This window comes from Mesocricetus auratus, unplaced genomic scaffold (assembly GCF_017639785.1).
Source record: "Mesocricetus auratus isolate SY011 unplaced genomic scaffold, BCM_Maur_2.0 Super-Scaffold_100799, whole genome shotgun sequence".
In the NCBI taxonomy this organism is placed as follows: Eukaryota; Metazoa; Chordata; class Mammalia; order Rodentia; family Cricetidae; genus Mesocricetus; species Mesocricetus auratus.
Window position 1 is genome coordinate 269,946 of NW_024429272.1, and position 24,197 is coordinate 294,142.

The window sequence follows — 24,197 nt, forward strand, 5'->3', positions numbered from 1 at the left end:
AATTCTAAATGAACTGTCTTTTTCTTATTGGCCAGGCAAATAACTTATCATGTATGACTGTTTTAACAATAAAGGGCCAATAATAACTTCCAAGACGCTCTGCTGGTTAGAGACTGAGCACCTACAGTTGATCTGAATAGGAAGCAAAATGAAGACAGCTGTTCAGGCTTTTTTAATTTTTTTCTGGCTGCAGATGAACTGTCAGTTGAGAACTGTAAGATGACTAAGAGTATTTAGATGTTAATAAGAATGTCATTCTTTGGGTTTTCTCTATTACTATAGGAAAAGCATTAGGAAGAGCAATGACTTGAAAACCTCCTTCCTCTCCTTGTTTCTGCATAGGGGTGAGCCAAGGCGAAAGGGTGGAGCAGCATCCTTCCACCCTGAGAGTCCAGGAGGGAGCCAGCGCTGTCATCAACTGCACTTACACAGACAGTGCCTCATCCTACTTCCCTTGGTACAAACAAGAGCCTGGGAAGCATCCTCAATTTATCATTGACATCCATTCAAATGTGGAAAGAAAGCAGAGCCAAAGATTCACACTTATATTGGATAAGAAAGACAAACATCTATCCCTGCTCATCAGAGAGCCTGGAGATTCAGCCATCTACTTCTGTGCAGAAGATGCACACTGCTCCCCAGGTACCTGCAGCCTGTCCTCAAAGCTGCTACCCTTTTTGCTATGTCAAACACATTTATCACATTGTTTGAGAATGAAAACTGGTATATAGATGTTAAAACTACACAAGACAAGGCCCACAATCACTGAGGAAGTTTAGTACATGTTGTTTATTGACGCTTAATAAATACCTGTAAACTCATATGTATTGTACATGTTAAAAGTTATTGTGCACTATTTTGGCTTGATTAAGCAGTGGGAAATGAATAGTTTGCTGAATGGGTGCACAAAGCAATGTCTGAAATAAAGGGTATGCCTTCATCTCCTTCTATGTGAACTGATTCGAGCACATCCCTATGTATGGCAATCCAAAAGCTGTTTATAACAGATTCTTACAGGAGTTGGTGATATTCTGTTTCACAAACAACACATCAAGTGAATTTAAATTGTCATTCAGATTTCTAGTATGTGTATCCCTATGTGTTGGGGCCTAGCTCCCACAGCATCTCTGTGTTGTTAGTCTGCCACAGGTGCATCCTGTTTTCTAGTCCTGGCTTGCTGCCCTGGCATTGCCCCACTGACATCAACATCTAGAAGGAGGAAAACACGCTCTCTTCCATGTGGGGTTTTTCTACTGTTTTGTAAGACTATATATAAGACTGCTACATCCTACAAGAGAGAGACCTCTTAGTACTTGCAAAATACAGACACTTCTTGGTACAAACAGCTGGACATCTGGTCTTTCTTTTCCTGATACCTCAGAATTGCTTGTGGCACAGGCGCCGCATCTATGGTTTCATTAATGTAATCCCTGGCACTTCTAGGCTTTTGACTCTAGAGATAATTGCTTTTGTGGTATTTTTTTTGACTAAACATGACTGACTTGTCAAAGATGCATATATGTAAAAAAACAAAATGTATCAATGTTGTTGACTGTGTACCCAGACTACAAATTGCTGAAGTTTGTCCAAAGGCAAGTAAGGTATTGTATCAATATATCCAAATATCTATTGTACAATGTCAAGACTATATTTAATTAAACTATAGTACATAGCTGATTTTTATCAAATTAATGGTTTGGTTGTTCTTGTCCCACATCCCAAACTTAACTGAAAAGGATGCGGGATGTTGGTTTGCACATATGTATCCTATACCAACCATACATTCGTGAACATCAAATGTGTGCAATCCAATTTACTTTAGAGGAACACACTATTTCTTTTAATTATCTGTTTTATTAAAGACTCCACATCTTCAAGAAAATGACCTCTATTTCTACACCTTTGTTTTCTGTTGCCACTTTGTCTTTCTTGTGTATATGAAAAAGTATGTAAATCAATTTTTCAATTCTAGGAGTATATAGATAAAGAAATGGACTGATAGTCAATATACAAATAGTTTTCTACAGATTTATTTACTTTGTATTCATGTTCTGAAGGAATCAATTATTAGTGTCATTTAAGGTGTAATTTTTCTCTTCCTTTTTTATTTAAGTTAGAAACAAGCTTGTTTCACATGTCAATCCCAGCTTCCTTTCCCTCCCCTTCCCCTCCCTCCCCACTACCCCCCAGTCCCCTACCCAATCTCTACTCTAATCCCCATGGAGGGTGAGGCCCTCCATGTTGGATCTTCAGAGTCTGTCACCTCATCTAGGGCAGGGCCCAGGCCCTCCCACAAGAGCCCAGGCTGAGAGAGCAACCCTCAGGGTGGGATGGGCACTCAAAGTCTATTTGTATGACAGGGATAAATACTAATCAAGGCCTCATAGATTACCTAGGTCTCCTCACTGACACCCACATTCAGGGGGCCTGGGTCAGTCCCATGCTTTCCACACAGCCATCAATCTGTGGTCCAAGAGCTCCCCCTTATTCAGGTCAACTGTTTCTGTGGGTAAAACCAACCCAGTCTTAACTCCTTTGATCATCAGTTCTCCCTCTCTGTCACTGGATTCCAAGAGTTCAGTTCAGTGTTTAGTTGTGGGTGTCTGCCTCTGCCCCCATCAGTTGCTGGCTCAAGGTTCTCTTTCCTAGTAAGGTATATTTTTGAGTCATAGATTAATCAATGGTAATAGGTTGAGTAAAATAAAATTAACTAATTCCTACCTCTGACAAGAGCGGGATACTTTTAAAAGCATTCATATTTTTCTAATAGTGGGTAGAATTAACTACTGGTTTGCTGAATATGGTTCCATCTTGGTGATCACCTAAACCTCACTCAATTTTTATTTGCCTTTCTCTATCACTCAGTCCTGTACTAGAGAAGCAAGTTTACTCATGATTGGTCTGTTTCCTCTATAGCTGATAATGCTCTAAAGGGCAAACATGGTTTATATTTTACTGTTTTACAACCTTTTGCTATATGTAAAGGATATAATTAACTGATTATTGAATTTCCACAGTAATGTTTAGAGGCACACCTAATAATTTATAGGATTTTAGACTCAGAGATGGTTTTGTAGAGGTGAATACCACATTAGTGTAGCTTCTGCCTAACTGAATTCTGTATGTAAGCAAATTAGTAAAAAAAATAGGATGAATTAGAAACACATAGCATTCTACCTTTAAAGTAAGAAAAAACGCTCAAAGGAAGAAAAGTGAGTGACTCCAAATGAGAATTTGACGAACACCAGCTACTGTCATTGAAAATTCTACCATGGTGGGCAAGTGCTTATTCATTTCAAGGATTTGGAGTCAGTTCTCATCTTCTGAGGACTGTATAGATTTGTAGAGATTAGTTATGATCAGTTAAGATCTTAAATATGGGTAACTTTTTGATTACTATCATTTAAGCATTTCTGGTATTATGCTAGTTGGGAAAAAGCAACCAAGGGGGAATTTCTTGGGCTTTGTCTGATGAACTGGTCAAAAACCATATTAATGAGGTAATTCCCACAAAGTTCAATGATGTCTTTATCATGAACAGGTTTAAAGCACCACCTCATCAGGATTCATATCATACAAATGCCAGCAGGAAGGACAAACTTTTGGCCTGCTGATGAAGGTGCTGCTTTTCATTAGTTTATCTAGCTAAGTCTATGGAAGGATTTCAATAAAAGTTGTGGCAAACATGAATGTGCATATATCTCCATTTATGATGACCCTTATTCCTTCAAGAACATACACAGGAGTGGTTCTATGGAGTCATATGGTAATTCTATATTTGGTTTTTGACAAGTCTTCATACTGATTCTATAGTACTTGTACAAGTGTACATTCCCAGTAGTAGTGTTTAAGGTTTATTTTTTCTTATATGTTCTCACCAACATTTAGCCTTATACCCACAGGAATGTAGGTATATGTAGTCTTCATCCTTCATCAACAAAACCTCTCTTTGCAATAGATGGAGACTACTACAGAAAATCACAACCATTTAAAATGCAGAGTTGTGGAGTCCAGTTTCAAAGGACACATCCTCTTCCAGTTAAAAGAAAGGTTTTATTATAACAAATAGTGTGTGTGTGTTTGTGTGTTTGTGTGTGTGTGTGTGTGTGTGTGTGTGTGTGTGTGTACTACATATGTGTCTTGTGTCCATGGAGGTCAGAAGAATGCATCATATGTCCTGTAAATGTAGTTACAGATAGTTGTGAGCTGCCATCAGCCTGCTGGAAATTTTACTTGAGGTTTCTGCAATAGCAGCAAGTGTCTTAATTGCAAACCATTTACTTTTTAAAATAAGACTAACTAAAAAGAAATGGCTCAGCAATTAAGAGAACTCCCTGCTCTTGCAGAAGACTAGATTTCAGTACCAAGTAATCATACCAAGAGACTGCACAACCTCATGTAAACATCAGCTCCAATGTCCTCCTGCCTCCATGGACACCTGCATGCCATGCACAGACCCACACACTGACATGCAAACATACACCCAAGTAATAATAAAGCAAACCTTTAAAGGTCTTTTATAAGTCCAAAATTAATTAATTTTGTCCCAGTAACAAAGCATTATAGAATAGCTATGGCCACTTCTGATTTGGATGAAGTAGCATTATGAAAGCTCCTTAAGCGAGATATATAATAAAGTTGCAATCTATGAGAAGTTAATATTTTAGCTCACCTCTCTGTAGAAAACAGTCAGCTATTTGCAGTCCTAGTATCATCAGATCTAATGGAGATTTCAGCACAAGTCTGCTTCAGTCAATCTAGACAATTCTGAAATTATTTGGAGACAGGGAGTTTAGGCTTTGCTATTACACCTGTCCTAGTTTGCTTTCTGTTGCTGTGATAAAGTGGTCTGACAAAAAACAAGTTAGTGTGACCCACGCCCAGAAAGTAAACTAACAGGTTATCTCTCATATAAGAATCCAAGCTTCACATCTTTAGATTTTTGTGTTTAAAGTGGAGTCTATGTAGAAGCCAGGAAGCTACAATAGGGACACTGGAAGAGGAAAAACCATGGTGATGGAGGGCAAATAGTACAGCAGGTAATGCAAGGTATGCAAGGCATACCAGACACCATTTTATTTCAAGCAGTTACAAGTTTTTAAATGAAATTTCCAAAGCTAGTTGTGTGGGTTTCCTTGAGAGAAGACACCACACACTTTGATAAAACATGGAGATAAATCAAATAAGAAAGACACCACATACTTTGATAAAACATGGGGATAAATCAAATAAGAACATAGCTAGAAAATTCTCTTCAGGGTTCCTTTATGGTGCCAGAGTGATATCAAAGCTATTAGGGGAGATACATCATCAGTGAAATTATTAACTGATTAAATGACCAAACTAATAAACAATATTAGTGCAATAGTGAAATGACTGGTTTTTAGGGGCAATCAACAGATTTCTTGCTGGAATTGAGGCCTGCTCTGTGGGGAAGGTACATAACTGGAATGGTAATTGTACAAAGACTATGTCTATGAAATTGCCAAAAGAGTAGAAAAATGTTTTAATACATGATTCTGCATCTTTCATAGGAATCAGTATGAAGAGTATATTCTGAAACAACTACAGAAGTCCTGAGTGAGGAAAATTCCAATGAACTCAACATTCACTACATTGAACTGTAAGAAACAAGGGTTTTGAGAGAAAGGCTGGCATTTACAGGTTACATTACTAACTTAAGAAGTTCCAAGAATTAGGAAACAGATGTGGAAAAAGGTTTGAAAGAACAGCTTTGTGAGAAGACTAATTCTATCATTGAGGAAAAATGACTAAGACCAAGTTAAAGGCTAGAAGGAGCTCCCACAGAAACATGGAAGCCATGAAAGCTAGACTCATGAGTAAATGCATTGATGCTTGAAGGAAGCTTTCTTAAGACACTTATGTGAACTGGCTCCTTGGGATGCCTTGTCAGGTCCACAAGGAACAGTCACCAATGTCTCCCCAATGTCAAATGATAGTCATCTTTCTGATTAGTAATATCACACAACACTGGTCACAATGACATTTGCAGAGCAGAGCTAAGAAAATGTCACATCCTATGCTTGATGCAGAGCATGGCACAACATGTGAGTCCTGCATGACAGTCACAACTGCTTCCTTTGTTGTGTCTGTCTTGTAGAGTTAATCTTTAAACGTTGGTTCAAGGCACCAATAGCCTCCTAAGTAAATGGGCAGCACAAACGCATTTTATCAAATTTCTGGGAGGTAAGTTTCTAGGGATTACATGTTCTTAGGGCCAGTCTTTAACTATTCCATTTTATAACAACTTTAAGAAATTTTTAAAGATTCATGTGCATGAGTGTTTTTCCTGCATCTGTGTTTAGGTACTATGGGTGTGCCTGGTGCCAAGGAGTTAAGGAGAAACATTCATATCCCCTGGAGTTACAATGGTTGTGAACCACTATGGGTGTTCTTTGAAACAAACTCGGAGTCCTCTGCAAGTACTTTAAGTGCTGTGCCATAATTATGGGTCCACACAGTATATTGAAACAAATTTGATTCAGGGAAAATAAACTGGTAAAATGAACTTGCAAAATCTTCTTGCATTCAATTTATCATATTGTGAAGACCAAAAGAGAAACCTTAACTAGCTCCACTACAACAATTTCATGTTAGGTCGAATCCTAACATGGATAACACTGAATGTGCTAATGGTCATTGTTTATGTTCTTTACATTGATGAGAACCACTTGAAATCTGACATGTGCCTTATGAATGATTTCAAGGATGAGAGAACATTGCTGACTTCCAGAAGGTAAGCAAGAACCTAGCTTAGTCTGTGCCCACCAGGGGGAGGAGTTTCCTTACACAAGATCATTATCCGTGTATATAAACTTCATAGGTTCATCTTTTGATGTTATTTCATTATTTCTTCATGTGAAGAGTCAAGAATATTATTTTGGTGACAAGATGAACACTTCTCTAGCTCTAGTGACTGTGATCCTGCTGTTCATACTTGGTAAGTGAAATGACTTAAAATTTGTGCTCTTTCTTCTTTGATGTCACAAAATTATTTAACCATGTAAGAACTTTGTCCTTAATGTAACATAGATACCCTCTTCTTCATCCAGGGAGTACTGATGGAGACTCAGTGACCCAGAAGCAAGGTCAAGTGATTCTTTCGGAAGATGACTTTCTATTTATAAACTGCACTTATTCAACCACATCATACCCAACTCTTTTCTGGTATGTCCAATATCCTGGAGAAGGGCCAGATCTGCTTTTGAAAGTCACAACAGCCAACAACAAGGGAAACAGCAGAGGTTTTGAAGCTTCATATGATGGAGGATCCACTTCCTCCCGCTTGCAGAAAACCTCAGTCCAAGAGTCAGACTCGGCTGTGTACTACTGTGCTCTGAGTGACACAGTGGCACAATCTGCAGGGGGAGCTGAGCACAAACTCTGAGAAGCAAAAGACAGTCTGACTTCTGATGATCTGCCTTTCAGATGACTCCGTTTTCTACACAGTCTGTGTACCCCAATAATTCTCTGGTTGGTGGAAATCACTAATTGGTCAGAGAAGAACAAGAAGTGGATGTTACCACAGCTGGATTTCATAGGAGAAACTGCAACCTTAGGAATCAATGGTTCCTTGTGGAGGGTCACACTTATTTCACAGGAGAGCCCTGGAAACAATGAAGTAGTTAGTTGTCTTGATCTCTATATACAAATCATTGTCTCCATATTGTTGCATTCAACTCTGTCCCAAGTTATTCACAGAGAGCTAAGTATGTCAGAAAACGTGGTGTATAGATAGTTACTATTTAATGCTATGGAAGGAGAGGTTATCAGAGGGTTACAACCATTCCTACCTCAGGATTTATAATAAAGAAATATGGTTAGAAAAAAAGGAGAAAGGGAGGCTGGATGGAGTAGGTGATCTTCAGAGTATTCATGTCTCCTCCTTCTCTAAATCCAGCATGAATCCAATACCCAGCTCTGTAGCTAACTGCCTACTATGGCCTCTTGTCCTACTTTGTCCCCATTCTCAGAGCACTAAGAAGATCCTACTGGCACACCCTTATTTCCTCCCTACTGTGAGTCTCCTCACCCCAGCCCCTTTCTAGCCCTTCTCCAGGCTTAAGCTTCAGCAGCCAATACCAAAACACACATTATATCTAGAACCTTAGTGGCCACACCTGCCAGGATTTAAGTCTACCAGACAAGCCACAGTCACTACACTCTCCTAAGAGACAGAGAGGGCAAGAAAAACCAAAGAACAGAACAGGAAACAATAAAAAGACCAAATATCAGCACCAAGAATCACAGTAATTGCAAACCCCAATGCCTAGACTGCAGCATGCAAACAGTCAACAACAGCTAGATGAAATGTCTCCGCTAAAGCTCAGAATCCCAACCACCATCATCCCTGAGAAATTTTGTATAGCTGAAGCATGAGACAAGCACTTCACAATAAATGTTATGAGTACGTTAGAGGTCTTGAAAGATGAAATGAATAAATCCCTTAAATAAATCTATAAAAACACAAGAAAGCATTGAAATAAAATGAGGAAAATAGGTCAAGACTTGCAAGTAGAAATAGAGTCAATGAAGAAAACAAAAAGTGAGGCAAGCGTGGAAACCAAAAATTTAGTAACTCGAGCAGGAAGCTCAGAGGCAAGACTCACTAAGAAATTAGAAGAGATGGAAGAAATCTCAGTCAATGAAGATATGATAGAAGACATAGATACTTTGGTCAAAGAAGGGAGGAGAGGAAGGAAGGGAAACTGGTTTGTGGATTAATATAAATAAAAAAGTATTATTTTAAAAAGAACACAGGAAGAATAAAAAAGTATTAAATCTAAGAATATCTAGGCACAAAATATCCATGTAATCTAGATACTTTGAAAATACCAAATCTACAAATAATAGGCATAGATGAATGAGAAGAAGCCCAGGTCAAAGGCACAGAAAATATTTTAAATATTGTCATAGAAGAACTTAAATCACATCTAAAGCCCCACACAGTTATAGTGGGAGATTTCAACACACCACTCTCACCACTAGACAGGAATACCAGACAGAAACTCAACAAAGAAGCAAAGGGTCTAATAGAAGTAATGACCCAACTGGGATTAACAGATATCTATAGAACATTTCATCCACATAAAAAAGAATATACATTCTTCTCACCACCACATGGAACCTTCTCAAAAATCGACCACATACTTGGCAACATATCAAACCTCAGCAGCTACAAAAAATTGGAATAAGTCCATGCATCGTATCAGACCACCATGCTTTAAAATTAGAATTCAACAACAACACAAATTGCAGAAAACCTACAAACTCATGGAAATTGAATAATTCTCAACTGCACCATCCCTGGGTCAAAGAGGAAATAAAAAAAGAAATTAAGGACTTCCTCAAATTCAATGAGAATGAAGACGCAACATACCCAAACCTATGGGACACTTTGAAAGCAGTGCTACAGGGGAAGTTCATAGCAGTAAGTGCTCACATGAAGAAACAGGAGAACAGTTATACCAGAGAATTAACATCACAGCTGAAAGCTCTAGAACACAAAGAAGCAAACTCCCTTAGGAGGAGTAGACGCCAGGAAATAATCAAATTGAGGGCTGAAATCAATAAAGTAGAAACCAGGAAAACAATACAAAGTATCAATGCAACGAAGAGTTGGTTCTTTGAGAAAATCAACAAGATAGACAAACCTTTGTCCAAACTTACCAAACAGCAGAGAGTGAACATGCAAATTAACAAAATCAGAAATGAAAAGTGGGACATAACAACAGACTCTGAGGAAATCCAGAGACTCATTAGGTCATACTTTGAAAACATGTACTCCACAAAATTCGAAAATTTAAAGGAAATGGATGACTTCCTGGACAGCTATCATTTGCCAAAGCTAAATCAAGAACAGATAAGCAATTTAAATAGACCTATAACCCATATGGAAATAGAAGCTGTCATCAAAAGTCTCCCAACCATAAAAAGTCCAGGTCCAGATGGCCTCAGTGCAGAATTCTACCACAAATTCAAAGAACAGCTTATACCAATTCTTCTCAAAGTGTTCCACACAATAGAAGCAGAAGGGTCTTTGCCAAACTCTTTCTATGAGGCTTCAATAACCTTGATCCCCAAGCCACATAAAGATACAACTAAGAAAGAGAACTTCAGATCAATATCCCTCATGAACATTGATGCAAAGATACTCAATAAAATACTGGCAAATCGGATCCAAGAACACATCAAAACAATCATTCACCACGATCAAGTAGGTTTCATCCCAGGGATGCAGGGATGGTTCAACATACAAAAATCCATCAACGTAATCCACCATATAAACATGCTGAAAAACAAAAATCACATGATCATCTCACTAGATGCTGAAAAAGCCTTTGAAAAAATCCAAAACCCCTTCATGATAAAGGTCTTGGAGAGATCTGGGATAACAGGGACATACTTAAACATAATAAAAGCTATATACAGTAAACCAACAGCCAACATCAAACTAAATGGACAGAAACTCAACGCAATTCCTCTAAAATCAGGAACAAAACAAGGCTGTCCACTCTCTCCATACCTTTTCAACATGGTACTTGAAGTTCTAGCTATTGCCATACGACAACAAAGGGGGATCAAGGGGATACAAATTGGGAAGGAAGAGGTCAAACTTTCACTGTTTGCAGATGATATGATAGTTTACATCAATGGCCCAAAGAACTCTACCAGGGACCTCTTACAGCTGATTAACACTTTCAGCAAAGTGGCAGACTACAAGATCAACTCAAGAAAATCAGTAGCCCTACTATATACAGATGATAAAAGGGCTGAAAGAGAAATCAGAGAAACATCACCCTTTAAATTGCAAAAAACAACATAAAATACCTTGGGGTAATGCTAACCAAACAAGTGAAAGACCTGTATCGTAAGAACTTTGAATCTTTAAAGAAAGAAATTAAAGAAGCCCCCAGAAAATGGAAAGATCTCCCATGCTCTTGGATAGGTAGGATCAATGTAGTAAAAATGGCAATCCTGCCAAAAGCAATCTACAGATTCAATGCAATCCCCATTAAAATCCCAGCACAATTCTTCACAGATCTTGAAAGAACAATAATCAATTTTGTATGGAAAAACAAAAGACCCAGGATAGCCAAAGCAACCCTGTTCAACAAGGCAACATCAGGAGGCATCACCATCCCTGACCTCAAGCTCTATTACAGAGATATAGTCCTGAAAACAGCTTGGTATTGGCACAAAAATAGACAGGTAGACCAATGGAATCGAATTGAAAACCCAGGTATTATCCCACACAGGTACGAACATCTGATCTTTGACAAAGAAGCTAAAAATATACAATGGAATAAAGAAAGCATCTTTAACAAATGGTGCTGGCATAATTGGAGACTGGCATGTAGAAGAATGCGGATCGATCCATGTTTATCACCATGCACAAAACTTAAGTCCAAATGGATCAAAGACCTCAACATAAATCCAGCCACACTGAACCTCTTAGAAGACAAAGTGGGTGGTACCTTTGAACGAATTGGTACAGGAGACAGCTTCCTGAACATAACACCAGTAGCACAGACAGTGAGATCAACAATTAATAAATGGGACCTACTGAAACTGAGAAGCTTCTGTAAGGCAAAGGACACAGTCAGCAAGACAAAAAGGCAGCCCACAGAATGGGAAAAATATTCACTAATCCCACATCTGACAGAGGGTTGATCTCCAAAATTTACAAAGAACTCAAGAAGCAAGTATCCAAAACACCAAAGGACCCTATTAAAAAGTGGGCTGCAGAACTAAATAGAGAGTTTTCAATAGAGGAGTCTAAAATGGCTGAGAGGCACTTGAGAAAGTGCTCAACATCCTTAGCCATCCAGGAAATGCAAATCAAAACAACTCTGAGATACCATCTCACTCCTGTCAGAATGGCTAAATCAAAAACACCAATGACAATTTATGCTGGAGAGGATGTGGTGAAAGGGGGACACTCCTCCATTGCTGGTGGGAGTGCCAACTGGTTCAGCCACTTTGGAAATCAGTATGGAGATTCCTCAGAAAAATGGGAATAAACCTACCACAAGACCCATCAACTCCACTCTTAGGCATATATCCAAAAGATGCCCATTCATACAACAAAGATGTCTGTTCCACTATGTTCATAGCAGCTTTATTTGTAATAGCCAGAACTTGGAAGCAACCTAGATGTCCCTCACCCGAAGAGTGGATAGAGAAAATGTGGTACATCTACACAATGGAGTACTATTCAGCAGAAAAAAATAATGGAATCCTGAGATTCGCAGGCAAATGGATGACACTAGAAGAAACCATCCTGAGTGAGGTAACCCAGTCACAAAAAGAAAAACATGGCATGTACTCTCTCATATATGGATTTTAGACATAGATCTGGGGAGTGCCAGCCTACAATCCTATGGCCAGAGAGTCTGGGAAACAGAAACTTCATTTAGTTGCTGATCGAAGAACAGGCAGACTCCTTTGGTTAAGTACTGAGCTGAACTCAAGAAATCCAGTAACAGAGAGGGAGGACTGATTATCAAAGGGATTAAGACTGGGCTGGTTTAACCCCCAGAAACTGCTGACCAGACAAAGGTTAACTCTTGAATCCTAGGCTGATGCCTGGGAATCCAGCATGGGACTGATCAAGACCCCCTGAATCTGGGTGTCAGTGAGGAGGCCTAGGTAATCTATTGAGCCTTGGGCAGCAGATCAGTACCCATCCCAAGTATACACACGGACTTTGGACTCCCATAGAACAATGTGAGGTGCACTCTCACCCTGAACTCTTGGGGAAGGGTCTAGGCCCTGCCCTATATGAAATGACAGACTATGGACACCCCCATGGAGGGCCTCACCCTCCCTGGGGGCATGAGGGCATAACAGGGGGGTTGGGGGGAGATCAAGGGAGGAGGGGAGGGAATGGGAGAGGGACCTATAACTGACTTGTGAATCAACCTCTTTTCTTATCTAAATTTAAACTGGAAAAGAAAATATAAAAAAAAGAAAGTTTCCCCAATCCTAAAAATGGGGATGTCTATCAAGGCACATGGACTATACAGATCACCAACCATATTGGACCATAAATGAAAGTCTCATGACGCTTAATAATTAATGATTAATGTACAGAATGAAGAAGTAAATAGCATATAAAGGCAAACAAATCATAATAATACTTATCTTCTCAATAGATAATCTAGAGTCCAGAATACTCTTGGCATATGTTCTACAAATTCTAAGAGACAACAGGTGCCACTCAGACTACTATACCCAGCACTATTTCAGTCACATTCATGGAGTAATATATATATATATATATATGCAGAATCTACTGTAAAGGGACATTTTTCTGTTCGTCCTCATCCTGCAGTCACTTTTAAATATTCACTCAGAACCTTATATTAATTGTAAGTATTTGGCCAATAACTCGGGCTTATTCTAACTAGCATTGACATTTAAATTAACCAGTTTCTATTAATGTATGCCCTGTGATGTGCCTGTGGCTTTATAGGTTCATTGACATCTTGCTTCTTTGGTGATGGGCTTATGTCTCTCTTGATTCTGTCCCTCCTCATCTGAATCCTCAGTTTGATTGTCCTGCCTAATCTTATCCTGCCTGACTATTGGTAAAACAACATTTATCATCAACCAATGAAACCAATACATACAATGTACAGCATAATCGCATAGCAATTTATCTACAAACCCAGCCCTACAGAAGGCACTAGAAGGAAAACTTCAATGTGAAAAGGATAACGACACCTATGAAAACAAACAAACCACAGAGCAGGAGAAAGAAATATATCACCACTGCCACAAGAAAAACTGGGAATCAAAAAACACTGCTCATTGACAACTCTCAATGTCAAATGGTCTACATTCCCCCAACAAAACAGTACCCTCCTTATGCTGCTTCCAAGAGATACACCTTAACATTAAGCATAAATGTCACACCCAATAAAAAATGGAAAAAAGATGCTCCAAGCAAATGGACCTAAGAAGCAAGTCAGTGTAGCCACTTGAATATCTGTTTAAAAAATCCTCAAACTAAACATAATCAGAAGAGATATTGAAAGACATTACATATTCATCAATGAAAAATTCCATCAGGAGTACATAGACAGTTCCGGCAGAGTGCTTGGCAAGCTAGGGACTGTGGCCTCCTTCCTCCTGGGCCCCCACCGCCTCAGGCCTGGGCCAGGTGAGCTAGGGGCCCAGGAACAGCTTTGGTCTGTGTCGTGCAGACCTGAGGCCTTACAGCAGCCACCAGCCTGGCCAAGTGGATCCTACAGCGACTCTTCCTCCTCCAACGAAGCCCCGCGATGGCGGCGACCTCTGTGCACGGCCTCCTTGACCCCACCAGACCCCTGCTCTCCAGGGCCAGGCCCATGGAGAAGCTCCAGGCAGGCCTTCAAGGACTTCTCCCCATGTTGGCAGGCATGGCGGAAAGAATGGGGGCCACCCGGAGGCCAACTTTGGTCCTTTGGGGCCTCTGCAGCCTGAGGCAGCAGATCTGGGCAGGAATCCTCGGCCATCGCTGGGAGCAAACCGCCTGGTTGAGGAGTCCTAGGACCTGGAAGACCTGAGGCCTCGAAGGTCCTGGAGGAAGGTGAGTCGAGCCCCGCATAGAGGCTGGAGGAAGGTTCCCTAGTTGGGGTGCGGGTCCTCCTTCCACCGTAAAGAAGCCTGAAGGAGACGTCGCATGTGGCCAGTCAGAAACGCTGGCGAAGATTTGCCCTCCACTGTAGAAGGCCTTGTATATAATATGAAAAAGCTGCTCTCAACCTTTCTTCTGACCCTTTTAGAGAGACCTTTGGCTAAATCTGGGCATGTAGCTGTAGTGATTGCCGACACAGAATAAAGTAGAGGTACAAATCACATGTGTATATCCAGTTGTCTTAAAAAAAAACATTGTAGACGTGTCTTCCAGAAGTGACTTTGCAATGGAATTGTTTAAGCCATATCTAGAAAAGACCCCAGGAGCAACACTCGTCCTTGTCTGTTCAATAGGCTAGAGGACCCAGATTGGTTGTGTGAAGACGTCTTTTTTTGGTGTTCTATTGCGTATACATTTTATTCATTTCAACCCCTCCTCCGTGTGTGTGTGTTTGACAATGCCAAGTATTTTTTGGAAAAGATCTTTCTAGATACTCTAAAGTGCCTGATGTATTTTATAAGTAGCAGTAGTAGTAAAACAGCACATTATGTAAATACGTTTTTGTTAGACTTCATTTGAAATATTGTTTGGGGAGGAATAGACAAAGACCTCCTGAGTTGACTGCATTGCGTTTGTCCCCCGGTTTCTAGGAGAAGGAAATGTAAAGCTCTAAGTCATTGTGCTCCATGGGTGGAAAAGAAACCACTGTCCCATTTTGTTTGGCTTTGCTGTGTATGTGTGTGTGTGTGTGTGTGTGTGTGTGTGTGTGTTTGTGATAAAGGAGTGCTATTTACAACATCTATCACTCTAGATGTTAAAGAGGTAGCCAGTGTATGATATGACAAAATAGAGGTAGTAGAACAATATTTTGTACTTTTGTGTTAACATTTTTTATTTGTGTTAAAAATTTTTAATTACTACTCTTGTTAATTATATTGTTTACTGGACTGCTGTGTACACAGTGAACAACAGTCCTTACTTGAAACATCTGGTCTATCTAGATGTTTAGAAGTGCCCAACATATGTTAAATATAGAGGTACAACACTGTGCGAGAAACTACAGGCATATCTTCATTAAAACTAATAATACAACACTGTGTGAGAAACTAGGTTCTTAACTTCATGAAAACGATTGATACAACACTGTGTGAGAAACTAAGTGCTTAACTTCATGAAAACTAACAATACAGCACTGTGTGAGAATCTACATGCGTAATTTCTTCAAAATTAACGTTACAACACTTTGTGAGAATCTACTTGCATAACTGCTTCAAGGCTAACGATACAACACTGTTTCTGAAAATACGTGCTTAACTTCATGAAAACTAACGATACAAACCTGTTTGAGAATCTACCTACTAACTTCCTGAAAACTAATGATACATCACTGTGTGAGAAACTACATGTTTAACTTCATGAAATCTATCGATACAACACTGTGTGAGAAACTACTGGCTTATCTTCAAGAAAACTAATGATACAACACTATGCAAGAATCTACATGTGTAATTTCTCCAAAAGTAATGATACAACACTGTGTGAGAAACTACAGGCTTATCTACATGAAACTAATGATACAACACTTTATGAGGAACTATGCGCTTAACTTCATGAAAACTAACAATACAACACTGTGTGAGAAACTAGTGCTGTACTTCATGAAAACTAACGATACAAACCTTTATGAGCATCTACCTGCTTAACTTCATGAAAAGTAATGATACAACAATGTGTGAAACTACGTGCTGAACCTCATGAAAACTAATGATACAACACTGTGTGAGAATCTACAGACATATCTTCCTGAAAACTAATGATACAACACTGTGTGAGAATCTGCTTGCGTAATTTCTTCAAAACTAATGATACAAAATTGTGTGAGAAACTACATGTATAACATCGTGAAAACTTCTGATACATCACTGTGTGAGAATCTACATGCTGAACTTCATGAAAACTAATGATACAACACTGTGTGAGAAACTATGAGCTTGGCAAGTCCAGCTTCAGGTGAGATTGGGTCTCTGGCTGGGACCGCCCGCCCATCACCCATCCCCCTCGAGCTTCGGGGCCGCTCCCGGCACCCATTAGACCTGCCCACACAGGAAAGACATCAGCCCCCCCAAGACCCCAAACCCAGCGAGTCCAGCTTCAGGTGAGATTGGATCTCTGGCGGGGACTGCCCGCCCATCACCCATCCCCCTCAGTCTTCAGGGCCACTCCCGGCATCCAGAAGACCCGCCGACACAGGAAGGACATCAGCCCCCCCAACCCCAAACCCAGCGAGTCCAGCTTCAGGTGAGATTGGGTCTGCGGCAGGGACCGCCCGCCCATCACCCATCCCCCTCGATCTTCGGGTGCTGCTCCCGGCATCCAGAAGACCCACCCACACAGGAAGGACTTCAGCCCCTGCAAGACCCCAACCCCAGCGAGTCCAGCTTCAGGTGAGATTGGATCTCTGGCGGGGACTGCCCGCCCATCACCCATCCCCCTTGAGCTTCGGGGCTGCTCCCGGCACCCAGAAGACCCGCCCACACAGGAAGGACATCAGCCCCTCCAAGACCCAACCCCAGCGAGTCCAGCTTCAGGTGAGATTGGGTCTGCAGCGGGGACCGCCTGCCCATCACCCATCCCCCTCGAGCTTCGGGGCCGCTCCCAGACCCACCCACACAGGAAAGACAGCAGCCCCTCCAAGACCCCAACCCCAGCGAGTCCAGCTTCAGCTGCAGGAAGGAAGGAGACCAGTGGAGAAGGAAAGACCCCACCAGCACCCACTGGAAGAAGAGATGGGAAGAAGACAGAATAAGAGATCACTCAGCAATAGAAACACCAACATGACCCCACCAGAATCCAGGGATCCAACACCAGCAAGACCCGAAAAGCACTACATAGACGAAGAAGAGGAGACAGACCTTAAAAATTATTTCATGAAGATGATGGTGACTCTCAAAGAAGAAACGAGGAAATCCCTTAAAGAAATAGAAGAAAAAACAAACAAAAATTCCATGAAATGGGGGAAAAATTCAAGAAATAAACAAATCTCTCAAAGAAACTAAAGAGCACCAAGGAAAAACAAACAAAAAAATTAAGGAAACAGCTCAAACAGTTGAAGGATTGAAAGCTGAAATAGAAACGATAAAGAAAACACAGAATGAAGGGATGCTGGAAATAGAAAAGCTCGGTAAACGATCTGGAACTACAGACGCAAGTATCACCAATAGAATACAAGAGATAGAAGAGAGAATCTCAGGTGTTGAAGACTCATTAGAGGATATAGAGTCATCAACCAAAGAAAATCTCAAAACCAACAAATCCTTAACACAAAATATCCAGGAAATATGGGACACCATGAAGAAGCCAAACCTGAGAATAATAGGTATAGAAGAAGGTGAAGAAATTAAACTTAAAGGTACAGAAAACAAATTCAACAAAATCATAGAAGAAAACTTCCCTAACCTAAAGAAAGATATGCCTATGAAAGTACAAGAATCCTACAGACACCAAATAGGCTTGACCAGAAAAAGAAGTCACTTCACCATATAATAATCAAAACATCAAACCTACAGAGTAAAGAGAAAATATTAAGAGCAGCTAAAGAAAAAGGCCAAGTAACATACAAAGGCAGACCTATCCGAATTACACCTGACTTTTCAATCGAAACGATGAAAGCCAGAAGATCCTGGTCAGATGTCCTACAAACGCTAAGGGAAAAAGGATGCCAGCCCAGACTACTATATCCAGCAAAGTTCTCAATTACCATAGATGGAGAAAACAAAATATTCCATGACAAAGCCAGATTCAAACAATACGTATCCATGAATCCAGCCCTACAGAAAATGCTGGAAGGAAAACCTAGATCCAAGTAAGTTAACTACATTCACAAAGACACAGGTAATATAGAATCATACTTCAAATTAAAATCAATCAAAAGAGATGAAGAAGAACACTTCATATTCATCAAAGGAAAAATACAAGACGAAGTCTCAATTTTAAACATCTACGCCCCAAATACAAAGGCACCTACATTCGTGAAAGAAACATTACTAAAGCTCAAAATGCACATAAAATCTCACACACTAATAGTAGGAGACTTCAACACTCCGCTCTTACCGCTAGACAGGACCTCCAGACAGAAACTTAACAAAGAAACAAAAGAATTAATAGAAGTTATGACACAACTGGGTTTAACAGACATCTATAGAACATTCCACCCAAATACAAAGGGATATACCTTCTTCTCGGCACCACATGGAACCTTCTCTAAAATTGACCACATAATAGGAAACATAGCAAATCTCCACAGATACAAATTGGAATAACCGCCTGCAGCTTATCAGACCACCATGCATTAACATTAGAATTCAACAATAACACAAATCGCAGACACCCTAAAAACTCATGGAGATTGAACAATGCACAATTGCACCATCCCTGGGTAAAGGAACAAATAAAAAAAGAAATTAAAGACTTCCTCGATTTCAATGAAAATGAAGACACAACATACCCAAACTTATGGGACACTTTGAAAGCAGTGCTGAGAGGAAAGTTTATAGCACTAAGTGCCCACATGAAAAAACTGGAGAACAGTCATACTAGAGAATTAATAGCACAGCTGAATGTTCTAGAACAAAAAGAAGCAAACTCCCCCAGGAGGAGCAGATGCCAGGAAATAATCAAATTGAGGGCTGAAATCAACCAAGTAGAAACCAGGAAAACACTGAGAAGAATCAATGAAACAAAGAGTTGGTTCTTTGAGAAAATCAACAAAATAGACAAACCTCTGTCCAAACTAACCAAAAGACAGAGAGAGAGCATGCTAATTAACAAAATCAGGGATGAAAAAGGGGACATAACAACGGACTCTGAGAAAATCAAGAGAATCATCAGGGCATACTTTGAAAATCTGTACTCCACAAAATTTGAAAATTTAAAGGAAATGGACAATTTCCTGGATAGATATTACTTGCCAAAACTAAATCAAGAACAGATAAACAATCTAAACAGAACTATAACCCCTAATGAAATAGAAGCAGTCATCAAAATGCTCCCCAACAAAAAAAGCCCAGGCCCAGATGGCTTCAGTGCAGAAGGATCCACTTGAAAGGTGGGGTACAGAACTAAATAGAGACTTCTCAGTAGAGGAGGCTAAAATGGCCAAGAGACACTTAAGAAAGTGCTCAACATCATTAGTCATCAGGGAAATGCAAATCCAAACAACTCTGAGATACCATCTTACTCCTGTCAGAATGGCTAAAATCAAAAACACCGAAGACAATTTATGCTGGAGAGGATGTGGAGAGAGAGGAACCCTCCTCCACTGCTGGTGGGAGTGCCAACTCATACAGCCTCTTTGGAAATCAGTATGGAGAATTCAGGAAAATGCGAATTAATCTACTACTAGACCCAGCAATTCCACTCTTAGGCATTTATCCAAATGAGGCAGGCTCATACAACAAGGGCATCTGCTCTACTATGTTCATAGCAGCATTGTTTGTAATAGCCAGAACCTGGAAGCAACCTAGATGCCCCTCAACTGAAGAGTGGATAGAGAAAATGTGGTACATTCACACAATGGAGTATTACTCAGCAGAAAAAAACAATGGAATCTTGAAATTCGCAGGTAAATGGATAGCACTGGAAGAAACCATCCTGAATGAGGTAACCCAGTCGCAAAAAGACAAACATGGTTTGTACTCACTCATATATGGATTTTAGACATGGATCAGGAGAGTACCAGTCTACACTTCCACAGATAGAGAGTCTGGGAAACAGGAAAGAACCTAAAAGATATGCATATATGCATAGTACCCAAGAGAAGAGGTTGGAGACAAGATCCTCTGAATGGATGGGGAACACGGAGAGGGGTGGGGGGAGTGGGACCTGGGAAGAAGAGAGGGGGTGAAGAGGAAGGGAGTTGGTCATGGGGGAGCAGGAAGTTGAGGGGGTTGGGGTAGAATAGGGGGAGAGGGAATCATAGGTTCAAAGACAGATCAGGCATCAGAGTGACCTCGAGTGATCTAAAGGGACAACACCAATTGGCAAGCTAAGCAATAGTGTAGGGACCACCTCGAATGCCCATTCCTGATAATGAACTTGATGTCTATAACCATCTGGGAGCCTTCATCCTGTGACTGATGGAAGCAGAGGCAAACACACAATTAATCACTGAGCTGAACCCATGGAACCCAGTGATAGAGAGAGAGGAGTGATGAGTAAATTAGCAAAGAATGGGCTGGCAAAACCAGCAGAGACAGCTGATCTGAACAGGGGAGAGCTCTTGGACCCCAGACCGACAGTGGTGACGCCAGCATGGGACTAATCTGGACCCCCCAAATGTGAGTGTTAGTGAGTAGGCCTGGGCAACCTATGGGGCTATCCCTGGTATACAAACTTTCTTCGTGTGCCTATAGCACAAAGAGAGATGCTCTCTCAGCCTGGACTCTTAGGGGAGTGCCTGGACCCTACCAAGAGAAAAATGACAGACTCTGGATATCCCCTATGGGGAAGGATTTGGCAATAGGGTGGGAGGGAGGGGAGGAAGGGGAGTGCTGGAGGACGGGAGGGAGAGGGAACTGAGATTGACATGTAAAGCAAGCTATTTAAAATTAAAAGAAAAAAAGAATAAAAGAAAAAAAACTAATGATACAACACTGTGTGAGAAACTATGAGCTTAACTTCATGAAAACTAATGATACAAAGCTGTTTGAGAATCTACCTGGTTAAGTTCATGAAAACAAACGATACAAGACTGTGTGAGAATCTCCGTGCTGAACTTCATGAAAACTAAGGATACAACACTGTGTGAGAATCTCCGAGCTTAACTTCATGAAAACTAACTATACAACACTGTGTGTGAAACTATGTGCTGAACTTCATGAAAACAAACGATACAACACTGTTTGAGAATCTACCTGGTTAAGTTCATGAAAACAAACGATACAAGACTGTGTGAGAATCTCCGTGCTGAGCTTCATGAAAACTAAGGATACAACACTGTGTGAGAAACTCTGTGCTTAACTTCATGAAAACTAACGATACAACACTGCGTGAAAAACTATGTGCTGAACTTCATGAAAACCAAGGATACAACACTGTGTGAGAATCTCCGTGCTTAACTTCATGAAAACTAACGATACAACACTGTGTGAGAATGTCTGTGCTGAACTTCATGAAAAATAATGATACATTCTGTGTGAGAATCTCCGGGCTTAATTTCATAAAAACTAATGATACAACACTGTCTGTGACACTATGTGCTGAAGTTCATGAAAACTAACCATGCAACACTGTGTTAGAATCTCCATGCTTACCTACATTAAAACTAATGATACAACACTGTGTGTAAACTATGTGCTGAACTTCATGAAAACTAACGATACAACACTGTGTGAGAATCTCCGTGCTTAACTTCATGAAAACTAACGATACAACACTCTGTGAGAATCTCTGTGTTTAACTTCTTGAAAACTAACAATACAACACAGTGTGAGAAACTACGAGATTAACTTCAGGAAAACTAACCATACAACACTGTGTGAGAATCACCGTGCTGATCTTCATGAAACCTATCGATTCAACACTGTGTGATATTCTCCGTGCTTAACTTCATGAAACCTAATGATACAACACTGTCGGTGAAACTATATGCTGAAATTCATGAAAACTAAAGATACAACACTGTGAGAATATATGTGCTTAACTTCATGAAAACTAACGATACAACACAGTGAAAGTCTCTGTGCTTAACTTCATGAAAACTAATGATACAACACTGTCTGTGAAACTATGTGCTGAATTTCATGAAAACTAACGATACAACACAGTGTGAGAAACTACGAGATTAACTTCAGGAAAACTAACCATACAACACTGTGTGAGAATCACCGTGCTGATCTTCATGAAACCTATCGATACAACACTGTGTGATATTCTCCGTGCTTAACTTCATGAAACCTAATGATACAACACTGTCGGTGAAACTATATGCTGAAATTCATGAAAACTAAAGATACAACACTGTGAGAATCTATGTGCTTAACTTCATGAAAACTAACGATACAACACAGTGAGAGTCTCTGTGCTTAACTTCATGAAAACTAATGATACAACACTGTCTGTGAAACTATGTGCTGAATTTCATGAAAACTAACGATACAATACTGTGTGAGAATCTCCGTGCTTAACTTTATGAAAATAACGATACAAGACTCTGGGAGAATCTCCGTGCTGAACTTCATGAAAACTAACGATACAACACTGTGTCACAATCTCCTTGCTTAACTTCATGAAATCTAACGATACAACACTGTGTGAGAATCTCTGTGCTAAACTTCATGAAAACTAAGGATACAACACTGTGTGAGAATCTCCTAGCTTAACTTCATGAAAACTAACCACACAACACTGTGTGAGAATCTCCTTGCTTAACTTCATGAAATCTAATGATACAATACTGTGTGAGAATCTCCATGCTTACCTTCATGAAAACTAATGATACAACACTGTGTGAGAATCTCCTTGCTTAACTTCAGGAAAATTAACGATACAACACTGTGAGAGAAACTACTTGCTTAATTTCATGAAAAATAACAATACAAACCAGTTTGAGAATAACTGCTTAACTTCATGAAAGCTAACGATACAACACTGTGTGACAATCTACGTGCTTAACTTCATGAAAACTAACAATACAAATATGTTTGAGAATCTACCTGCTTATCTTCATAAATAATAATGATACAACACTGTGTGAGAAACTATGGGCTTATCTTCATGAAAACAAATGATACAACACTGTGTGAGAATCTACGTGCTGAACTTCATTAAAGCTATCAATACAACACTGTGTGAGAAACTACCGGCTTGTCTTCATGAAAACTAATGATACAACACTGTGTGAGAATCTACGTGCATACTTTCTTCAATACTAACGATACAACACTGTGTGAGAAACTATGGACTTATCTTCATGAAAACTAATGATACAGCACTATGTGAGAATCTACGTGCATAATTTCTTCAAAACTACTGATACAACACTGTGTGAGAATCTACGAGCTTAATTCATGAAAACTAATGATACAACACTGTGTGAGAAAGTGGTCGCTGAACTCCATTTAAACTAATGATACAACACTGTGTGAGAAATTATGTGCTTTACTTCATGAAAACAAATGATACAACACTGTGTGAAATTCTCCGTGCATAATTTTTTCAAAACTAATGATAAAACACTGGTTGAGAAACTACAATCATAACATCGTGAAAACTAATGAGTAAAAACTGTGTGAGATTCTACATGTGTAATTTCTTCAAAACTAATGTTACAACACTTGTGAGAATCTACATGTGTAACTTCTTTAAGACTAACGATACAACACTGTGTCAATATCTACGTGCATAATTTCTTCAAAACTAACGTTACAATTTTTGGGAAATATGTGGGTAACTTCTTCAAGACTAATGATACAACACTGTGTGTGAAACAACGTGCTTACCATAATGAAAACTAACGATACAACACTGTGTGAGAAACTGCATTCATAACATCGTG

At 39.9% G+C, this 24,197-nt stretch overlaps 1 gene segment (V, D, J or C); it reads left to right on the plus strand.

The window, feature by feature from the left end:
• The first annotated feature begins 6,912 nt into the window (after positions 1 to 6,912).
• On the plus strand, positions 6,913 to 7,408 carry LOC121137935. The segment is given in 2 exon segments: positions 6,913 to 6,961; positions 7,074 to 7,408. Coding segments are annotated over 2 exon segments (384 nt in total).
• Positions 7,409 to 24,197: the final 16,789 nt, after the last annotated feature.